Raw genomic sequence first — 11,191 nt, forward strand, 5'->3', positions numbered from 1 at the left:
AATGAAAATAGTGTTTTTTGATGGTTTTAACATGATCGGGTGACATTTTTCTTATAAAGGAGGGTATAAAGAAAATTAGGCTTAAAATTGTGTTTCTAAGTATTTCTTTATTCAAATTGTTGTGAATCAGGAGCAAATTCGTCTTGAAAAAGTTTTAAGTTGTTACGTAAAATCTCCAATCGGCAGGCTGCAAGCTCCCAGCTTTGCTCTATTGTGATGCATCCACTTAGACAAATAGATCCATCTATAATTTAATGGCAGCGTGCATAGGTGCAGCGACTTACAGATCCTCTTCTTTGTGAAGCCTTTTGTGTTTTTTTTAATTTTCCTGAAATTTATTGTACCAAGTATAATGACAATAAGGTGCTCTATTCTATTCTGTCTTTGTTGTCCTCGTCTGAGCTGACATCCGTCTTAAAACTGTACAGTTGGTTAGCTCCGATATTCTTCCCCATTTTTGTTGCACCTGTTATTCTTAGTTGGGATGGGCTGTAAGCTATAGGGACAGAGCGTGAACAAAGGGATGATGGAAGTGGGGGCGGAGCTACAATGGTCCTATCCGCAACTCTGATGTGAATGTCTAATGAACTATCACAGAAACTGATTTTTTTATTATTATTATTTGGCTAAAAACGGCATAATAATAATTACAAGACTGGGAAACCTTTTAAGACTGAAGTGGGACTAAAAAAATATACATGTTCACTCTTTCCGATTTAATGCTCGACAGGTTTTTGGGGAGAAATTTGCTGAATTCTCCTTAGTGGATTAAAAAATAGAAAATGGAGAAATGTTGAACTAAATCCTTGAAAAAAGACTGTGTGGATGATGTGAGGTTTTTAAATTCTTTCAGGGAAAAGGATAAAAAAATCTGTCAGACTTCAAGGTTTTTCAAAATGACATGAATTCTTCTAAAGAAAATCAAAAACAGAAGAGCAGGCAGTGAGAATTCATTTAACATCCAGAAGCTTCTTTATCCCTCAATGCTGCATTACATCTGCTCAAAACAAACTATGCAAATGTGTGAGCCGTGGCCTTCAATGACCTAACAGGGCCAATCTAGACAGGGACTACTGTAATAGCTCACCCTGTATTACATTACACCTATTAGTGAGAAAACAGTCACTCTATTGAGAGGAGAAAAAAAACTCAAAAAGAAACAGTCATTCAATTTTGTGAGGTAACTTTTCCTCAATTCCCTTCAAGATACGAAACATCCGTGTAATTTGTATTTGAGCCAAAAGTCATTAACCTGGAAGCTTTCTACAATCTGAGCTCAAACAGAAAGAAAACCTGATGGTTTTTCCGAGTGGCTCATATTTCACAACAACTGTGTGTTCTAATTTTAAGTGGGTGGTAACGTTATCTCCTTTGTGTGGAAACAACGTTGCTATGGCGTCCACCAGCAGGGATGGGAATCCCAGGTGAACCTACTGAAACCAGCATGTGGAGCTTTTTCATGTTTCACAAGTTTTCTTTAAAGGCAGAGAAGATAAGTCTTATTTTCATCCAGGAACACATCCTACATACTTTAAAGAGTTTCTGATTGTCTGATGGAAACAAACCGGATATGAAGGTAAAAATATAGTTAAAAGAGGAGCATGGGTAATGAAAGAGGCTTAAAAATGATTAAATAATGATAAAAAAATAAGCAAACAGTTGAATTGTGATGTACCTTTCATGATACTCAATTCAATCAAGTTTGAATTTTCAGTATTTGCAAAGTGCAAATTTTAAACATATAAGCAAAAAAAGTTTTATCTAAAAAATTAATTTAAAACCTTTTCGGAAAGTTTTTTTTTATATATATATATATGCTTAAAAAATGTAAAAGTATAATTAAATCCAGAATACAAAAATGGGGAACATCCGAAATGTATCAATTTTTTCTAAAAAAAGCGACGATTAAAGTAAAAAAACAGATTAAAAAATGATTAATCATCAAACAGGTTGACCTGTGACTGAACTATTGAAGGGATTGAGAATAAATGTAGTTTTTGCATCAGAAATGAGCTGAATCCTTTCCTGTTATCAGTGTGGGAAGCAGCAGCTGTTTGGTCTCCACTCCGGTTAATACTGAAGCTGTTAAACAACTGAAGATAAAGTGAAGAGTTCTGCTGAAGGGAATAATGCTGCTGCAGGAAGGAAGGAAGTTTTCTGTTTGACACACCACTACATCTGCATTTAAAACTATTTTCCTCCAATTGGGTTTGTAAAAATGATGATCAAACGTTTGCATAAATACATTTTTGTGTCTTTGATACACATTTTTCAAAATAAAAGCATATAATTTCTATAATTGGGCTATTAAGGGTTATGTTACATATATACTTTTTTGTTGCACTATCAAATAAGGACAATTAAACAAACTAATTGAATTTAGTTGAACAGTAAGAGTAGTGACTGCTTGTTTGACCTGCTCTCCCCTATGTTCCTACAGCACACAAACATTGCAGAACCAAATGGAACACCAAAACAAAGCTAGTTGACCTGTAAAACGAGAGGCTATTATTTAAACATACAGTCCGCTGCTCCCAAACTGACGGATGAGTTTCACTTTCAAGCCACTGCTACAGTTTTTTTGGTTTTGTTGAGCAATGAAACTCGTCATGCTGCAGTGTTTGTTTTTAGGTTTGTTTTGGAGCACCATGAGGTGTTACAGCAGCTTCTGTGTTACTTCTCTGATGGTCATTAGTGTAAATTTAAGGTGAATTTCTTAAGAAAAAAAAGTATTTTCTTGAGCAAATTTGTATTGAATTGAAGTAACCTGTCTTGTCTAATATGCGCCCCCCAAAAATCCTTTGATAAATGTGTAGTTATGTTTTCCACATGAATGTACTTTTAAAAATTGCCCAGATATCAAATTCCAACATTGTATCATTTTGTTCAAACATATTTTAAATGTCAGAATTTTTGCCCCCTGAGAACTACAACTACTCCACGATCATCATCCAGATTATTTTATCCAAATAGGATCAGTGCAATCGTTTACATTTTTCAGATAATTGACATAATGAGTAACAACATTTCCTGTATAATTTTGTATTTTCTAATGGTCATGTTCGCCGATTATAGGATAGCAATAACAGACACACTGATCCACAACATCATTGAGATAAAAGTAAAAATAAAACAACATCAAAAATGGCAAAACTCTGTGTCTATGCACCCCCGTCAATAACCCATAACACTAACTCAAATAACTAATCTGACTAGTTATGAGAAGAAATTCATTTAAAAAAAATCATTGTTTGAACTTTTATTATTCATCTTTTTTTGCTCTAATCCCTCACTCTAATCCCATTGTTTAGTAAAAAGTATTGAGTATTATTTTGGTCATCAGTACATGTGTGAGGATGAAAGGTTGAGCTTTATGTGGAAAAAGCCAATTAAAGCTGTGTGGTACGGCTGGAAATGGTACGAGACCCAAATTAATACGACTGACCCGAGTTCCTGAAGCAGAAAATGGAATTGGTCCCAAACCTCAGAGCTAAGATAACACATGAGGTATTACTAAGAGAAAGTTCCTCTGTGCTTACTTTACTAACCACATTAGGACCTTCTCTATTATGCTTAGCAAACATCCCATGACTGAAAAGTAAAGTCTGACTCTAAAGCATTTTTAAAATAAAACCAGGATATGGTTTGCTTCATCTAGGGTTTTTTTTATCTTTATTGTACACAAATACTGAAGTGAATGAATGAGAGAAGACAAGAGTGTTAAAACAAAGACTTTGAATATTAAAATAAGGACACCAACTGGACCTTCTGAGAAAAACTGAGCCACAGAATTAAATTAACCATTTAAGTGAAGAATGTACGCACACACACTCTTCACCAGTTATACATTTCTACTAGTCTTTGAAACAAAGCTTATGGTCGTGACTGACTCTAAACCTCAAACACTTTTGGAGGTGAATCAATGCTCACCAACAAACCTACAAGAAACCAAATGGAAAGAAACTTGCTCATGGAAAAAAAAAAGAAAAAAAAAGTGTTTTCCACCTCTGCCTGTGATTAAAACCAAAAGAAGCAGAGACAGAGTCACCGAAAGATCAAATCAGGAGGACAAAAAACAAAATGCTGAAAAGCAGCTAAATCAGATAAAAAAGAAACTACAGGAGATACGACGTTATAAAGAGAACCGAGGGACGACGCAGCAGACCTACCACAGGTCTGACAGTTCGGAGCGGTCTGGAATGAGCAACCAGACAAGCCAAGGTGTCCTCCTCCCCCGGACGGTCGACTACGTGAGCATCATATGCCACCACGATGGACACCTCCTGCATCATTTTGACTCCCTCGTCTCCTCCAGGCAGCGAGAAGGCGGTGAAAAGATGGAGGCAGCGTGATGGAAGCGCACAGGAAAGAAGAGCTCCTTGGCTGTGTTTCTCTCTGTAAGTGGATGAGGCGGCTGAGTGCCTTCAAGAGTCCCGCAGGAGCCCAGCCCCTCCCACTGAGGAGGAGGAGCAGCGGCAAAGTGGGGAGTGAGAGGGCTGAACAACACACCTGTTTGTTCCTCTCTCTGTAATGCTAGAAGTGTGTGACAAAGGAGGATGGGAGAACCGCTTCTTCCTTTCCAGAAAAGCACCGACTGTCTGCTCACTGCTCGCTTTCATTCGTCTCCCTCATGGTCTCTTTGAGGCTTGAGTCGTACTTTCTGTTTCCTGCTGCTGTTAAAAATGTAGATAAAGGCTTGTTTTTGTAACGTCGCTCTATTTGAACACGTATTAGAGGAGATGGGAAGGAAGTTGTCGAATCGACCGCAGTGACTTGACAGTTACGCATCTTTGAATGGTTAAACCCAGGAAGTGAGAGCAAAATAAAGCAGTTAAAGTAGCACAGGGTTTGATTTTATGCAAACGACAAACATATTAAACATCCTTAAACATATTTTTGATTATTTTGAAAGTTTAGCTTCTCTAATGCAAGAATTTGACAAGAACTGGATTAAGTGTTGATCTTTTTGAAGCCCCACTCCAATGAAAACCATGTTTTTGGTGTTTTAAACATATTCTTGTGAATTTTTCTGATGATGGGAGACATACATACAGAAAAGTACATTTAAATTGAATTTCTGTATTTCTCAAATCATATTGCTTGCCATTTTTGTTCAACTGGTAATGTTAGGTTGGGGTTGTGAGGGGCTGTAGCAGGAGAGCACGTAAACCATGCGTGTAGGGAAAAATCGGTTTGCCGATATATTGCGATATTTCATTTGCCGATACTTGTATCAGTTTAAAATGCTGACAAGATGATATTTAATTCATTATTTATGAGGGTCCTACTTTTGCTTTCCACTTAGCACAGCAAACTCTTTGAGCAGCTCTACACCACGACCAGAACAACAACAACAATCTCGAGAAACAGCTTATGTCAGTCAGCTTCACGTTTCGGGTCGTGCATGGAGCTTCACCTTCAAAAAAATGGTGAAAACTGTGGTACAAACATATAATCATGGGATATATTGTGATATGTATCGTATTGTGAGACGCATATCACAACACGCATAGTATCGCCAATACACACCCCAGTGTAAACAGATGAAAGGTGGGTGGGTTTACTCCCTACCAACCATCCCGCCCACATCTCAGAGACAAATTTCTAGCTACAACTACTGCCGCTTTACAGACACATGTCCTTGAAAAGGCTTTTTATAATTTTGTCTAAAAACTGCATAGCCATTAAAAAAAATCAGAATCAACAGATCAAAAGATGATCAGAATAGAACTTTAAGCTTCAACATTTAACTCTTTCACTTCTTCTTTTGAACTACTCTGCCTTTACTATGGTCCAGTTGATGCTTAAGGACGAAAAAATTCAAATACTCTCCATAATCCCCAGAAAGCCTAAGCAACTTTTCGTTGTGTTCATCAAGCCAGGGTGGCGGTGAATTCTTTGGCTGTTTTAAGCAGCTTATAGAGTGCAGCTGATCCGATTAAAACATCGACAGAAAAAAATGTGCAATAGTCAGAGGATGAGGAAAAAAAACACGCTCTGAAAAGCAGATTTTCATCATCTTTCAATGGTGTGTGAGCAAAAACTTTAATTAGCTAAAGAAAATGACCAAAGTTACTATTTGCAGAACTGATGGCTGTGGAACAGAAATGTTGCAGAGAGAAGGTTAAAGAGCATCAAATTGATGAGATGTTCTGACAGTCGAGATCATGCAGCGTGGCAGCCACTCTCATGATGCTCTAAGGATCATGGGAAATAAGAAGAAGTGGCATGTCAAGGTTGGATTCACTGCTTTGTGTGAAGCAGACAGACAGACGTGGGTAAGCTGGCTCCAGTTATTCAGCTCTAAAAATAGAGAAATCAAAAGAAAATGCTTCCTTTAAAGAATTTCTTCATTACTTTCATCTCTTTTATACCGTTTTTTTCTGACTTTCTACTTTTAATACTTTCATCCACAAAAGATGTTCTATCTTAGGATTTATACTGGTAGCCTTGATGTGCAAAACAAAATCTAAAATTAGGTTTTCTATTTATATACTCTATTATTAGTTTCACCTTTGAGGAAAACAATTGGGCAGACACTTCCTTCTCCAATAAAACAAACGTAAAAGATCAACCAAAACTTGTAACAATCAATCTGTTTCTAAAATGACTATTTACACCTTAAATCTATAAACAGCAACTCCCCTTAAATGCTCAAATGAATAACCCATTTGTTTGAATTAGAGCCTTTGTTCCTATCAGCAGGTTGGTGAGATTCTTCAAAAGGTAATTTTTAACCTACACCAACAGACAAAAAGTCAATTTAACACAAACAATGTTTTATTCTAACGAGACTTAAAAGGACTCCATTACCAATAGAGAATTTAGGCAAAAAGAGACTAAGCTTCTGCTTAAATTGATCTAATGCCATCAAGCAAAAACTTTGAGCTGACGCCACCCGTCTGCACACGCTCTCCTCCTACACAGCGGGGGCATTGCTACACTGAATCAGCTTACAGCTTCTGCCACCTGTGACAGGAAAGAAGTCGTGATGGTTTCTGCACAAAACGAATGATTAAATAAAGAAAAAAATACTCAACAAAACAGAAAATTCATCTAAAAAACTTAAGTTTGTGATGTGGAATAAGCCATTTATGAATGCTAGGATGATGCATTTCTGCAGCAGGAGCTGTTGGGATCAGTGTTTGATGTGCACGTTTATGCCTGTAAATGTGTGCGTTTGTATTAGCAGAGTGAAGCGCTGCAAGGTTTTGCAGCAGAACCAGAGTGTACTCACATAACTAAAGATAAGAGTGAGTCACGATGCAGGACATCCTGTACGGAGCTCGGCTGTTTTATGGAGTAAAACTCAAAAACACATCAAATATGGGTGGAACAAGCTGCCATCACACCAGGGAGTTCTTTCTGCCCTCTGACAGCGATTTTAAACAAAACCTTTTCTTTCTATTTTCTGAAGACTAAAGACATGGACTGTTTTAATAATTGAGTTGAACGTAGAAAAAGAGAAAGGTCGTCAGATACAGAAAGCCCAAACTGCAGAAAAACCCTGACAGGGTGGAGGGAGGACTATTATCGCTTCCATCTTTCTTGGTCAGCCGTTTCCTTCCTGTATCGCACCACACGATGCTGACATATCCGTGCACACACATGCGCATACATTCTGATACGAACACAACGTGGGCCGGTTTGGTCTCTCAGCAAATTCCCTAAATGCCAGCAGTCTCTGAGGTCAGCAGGAGGATGATAAGGTCAGAGAATTCAAATAAAAACAGGGCTGTTAGTTTAGAAAAGAGGTGCAGCAGGACTACCTTACACTGAAGCCATGTTTCACTTGGCTTTTTATTACAAATGTTTCAATAAAAAGTGTTGAAATGTAAGCAATACAGGAAAAAAAAATAATGTTACTAAAAGCAACATGACTTAATGAATTCATCTTCACAAACTTTCATGTGAGATTATTTCCTCCAGAAAGTAAATATTAGTTCAGGGCTGCCTGAAAATCATGAAAGAAGGGGATATTTTAACTGCTCGTCTCTATGAAGTACAATGCAAAAGGAAAAAAAATGCTTATTTTACAATCACACTCCGTGAAGCTAAACCCGCTCAATCTGTAATCCCAGTCTAAACAGTAGATAGCAGGAAAGGAATTTCTCATTAGCTTGTTCCATCTCATTTCAGTTTGTGTACTTTGTTTTTTCCCCCGCCTGTGTATAAAGTGTTATCTTAACGGTTGTGACCGACTTTCGATACGAGTAAAAAATGCAACACATTACCCAACCTCGATAGTCACTGGCTTATGCAAGGAGCTTCTCTCTTACCTTAATGTTGCACGCTTGTTCCATAAGTCTTCGAGCATTTTCTGCAGCTCTGTATCGTTTGGGCAGCTGGACTCTAAAGAACTTGAGAGCCCCCTCAAAGTCGGCCTGCAGGAGGTCCTCTTTGGACGTCTGCAGGGAGAAGAGGAAGAGACAGGAGGAGAGACAGAGATGAGCGAGAGGAGAGGATTCAGCAGGTACAAGGGATCTTTTATAAATACATACTCAGAAAATATGTATATATATATAATTATTTTTAATATCCAAAAAATGCTAAAAATTGCACTTTTTTTTAACTAGAAAAATGCTTAAAAATATAATAAAATGACCACTTTTCCACCAAATGCATACCAAAAACTAAACATTGAGTTTCTCTGGGAAATATTCTGAAATACCGTTTTTGCTTTAAAGAAAGTGTGAAATGCAGGCACCAAGTTTGGAAAAAAATACCGCCACCTTGTGGTTTCAAAGGACACCAACACAAAATTTGACGCCCATTTTTCCTCGCCAGACAGAATCTCTTCCCTCACTCAAAACAACAACTAAAGCAGGTTAAGATGCATTGAGATGAAGAGAATCATCATTTGTCATGTTCTTTTTTAGGTGAAACTTAAAACAACGGATGGAATCAACAACCAGATAGACGTTCTGAAAGACGCACATCCAATCTTCCAAATGATCCAAAGTAGCAGTCTACAAAAACACTAAGCTACTGCTAAAAGCTCAGTTACTCCATCCAGGAACTCCCTTTCTTCTCACCGCCAGCAGCTTGGGGACAAACAGCCGGTGTCCCATCCCAAGGAGGTCCATTACCCTGCCGAACGAGTCTGCTGAGGCCTGGCTACTGTGGGAGCTCTCTTCAGCTGTCCCATCTCCATCCTCCACTGCCCTCCGTGCTGCTGGATGAGGCAGCTGTGGGCTCAGGGCTGGTACGCCGGACGGCGTGGATGGAGGGGTGTGCGGGGGAGATGGAGGCGGGGTGGGACAGGGCAAGGAAGAGGGGTGGTCCCGTTCAGGGGCCAGGGTGGCAGATGACGCCAGCGTGTTGTCTGAATGTGGCAGTTTCGTGTCTGTCGTTAAGGGGGTGTCGGCCGAGGAGTCGCGGCAGACTACAGAGTGGCCTGCAGTCAGCTGAGCCGAGCTGGGATGGTTGACATCAACGTGGCCGAACGGGCTGAGTTCTGGAAAACGGCAGCTTCTTCAATGTGTCAGCCGGTCAAAATTTAAATACATTTACACAGCAGACAAAGCCCCAAGCGTGAATCTGGTTTGGGCTGCACAGTTTCAATACGTGGACAGGATGTTTTGGAAGGCAGCTCAGCTGGTGCCGCTGTCAGAGGGCCGAAACAACGCCCTGGTGTGACGGGATCACACTCAGAAAACCATGAGGCGACATCTCGCTCTACATCCTGCTGAGTCCTTCGGCTACCTGCCAGACTCGCTTTGGAATCCTGTCACACTACCAGCTCTCATCTTCCTTTGCCATACCCAAACCAATTCCAATCCAGGATGTTGTCGCCTAGCAACAAGGCTGCGCAACACGTGGGCTGCTGTTCTTTTAGACTGCAGCGGTGTATAAACACTCCACCTTTTTTATTCCTCAGTTTCTATTAGTCTTCAAAGACACAGAGAAGGAAAATAATCTCAGCGTGACCCAAAGGGTCGGGTTTGGTGCCTCAGGAGAACATCAAAGAAGCCAAATTTCTTTGAAATGTAAAATAATGAAAATGTGGCTCTTTTTATATGCTGGAAAAATCCTGAGCGAGCCGTCCCTCAAGCAGAAAGGATGTGCTGCGATGACACTTGGTGTGTGACGCTTCTGAGCCTGAAGCAGCTAATTTAATGGTTCAATAGGTCCGCAAGTCTTTGAGTCACTAAAGAGGGAAACAGGGATGCTTTAAATCCTCCTGCATCTATTTTCCGGACTTTGCTGACGCAGTCCTGTCATGTGAACCCCGCACACATCCACAGAACTCCAAGCAGGAGAAGTCCACTCCAATCAGCAGTTCTAGCATGGACTCCAGCGTCGTCTCCTCCAGCAGCCGAGCATCTGCTCTGTTTTTCAGAAGACCCGCCGGTTCCTTTCGGACAAGACGTCCCTTCTGCTTCAGAGTCACTCAGACTACACGGACGAGCATTTGCATGCAGTGCATTTTGGCAAACATGGTAAAGAGAATGATTCCTGGACAGAAACTGTGGTGAGGCAAAGCAAACAAAACCGCAATGCTTCCCTTTAACTACTTCTCTATACCTCCCATTGCATGTGTGCTAAAGCTAATAGCTAACAGTGAGCAGGGGCGGCTCCATTGCAGAGGTACAGAAGTAGCAAGTAGGAGAAATAAATATCCAACAGAGAAGGGGAAAGAAGATATTAAATATTATAAAAAGACATCAAATTAGGTAGCAAAGAAAGAAAGATGCTCCATTCAGGATTCCTTAAAAGGTAAAAAAGGATAGGAAAAAAAGAGGTAGAGTTCTGCTCCTTCAGGTTGAGACTGCTAACGCTGAAGCTTTAGCTCCAGTTGTGATCTAGATGTCAGGTGCTGAGCCACCGAGGAAGGGAAGCGAGCACAGATGGAGGGAGGGGTGATGGGAAACAGAGAGGAGTGCGAAAGAGATGGAGGAGGAGGAGGGAGCCTCAAGGGAGAATGCCGTCATGGCTGGCCAATAGGAAGCAGACAATGAAGCCCCCCCCCTCACTCATCTTCCTCACAACCACATTTGCTCCCATTTCTAACCACTGCATCCTTAAATTCATCCCCTCAGAAATATATATAAAAAAGGTAAACATTTAGACCAAAACTGTTTAAATTTGTGTATGTATACCATTTAGGCTTTTGATTACGTATATATTTTGTTGCTTATATATTTATAGAAGACAAAAATTCAGAGGCATTATTGAGGATCTTGCAGTT

General features: G+C 39.8%; 1 protein-coding gene across 2 annotated transcripts in view; it reads right to left on the reverse strand.

The window, feature by feature from the left end:
* Window positions 1-11,191, reverse strand: part of rabgap1l (RAB GTPase activating protein 1-like) — an 87,820-nt gene that overhangs the window by 8,126 nt on the left and 68,503 nt on the right. For both annotated transcript variants that reach the window (XM_024278997.2, XM_024278996.2), the window contains exon 19: window positions 8,280-8,408. In XM_024278997.2, coding sequence (XP_024134765.1) covers window positions 8,280-8,408 — 129 coding nt within the window. The remainder of the gene's footprint in view (window positions 1-8,279; window positions 8,409-11,191) is intronic.

This window comes from Oryzias melastigma, linkage group LG4 (genome assembly GCF_002922805.2).
Source record: "Oryzias melastigma strain HK-1 linkage group LG4, ASM292280v2, whole genome shotgun sequence".
Taxonomy (NCBI): Eukaryota; Metazoa; Chordata; class Actinopteri; order Beloniformes; family Adrianichthyidae; genus Oryzias; species Oryzias melastigma.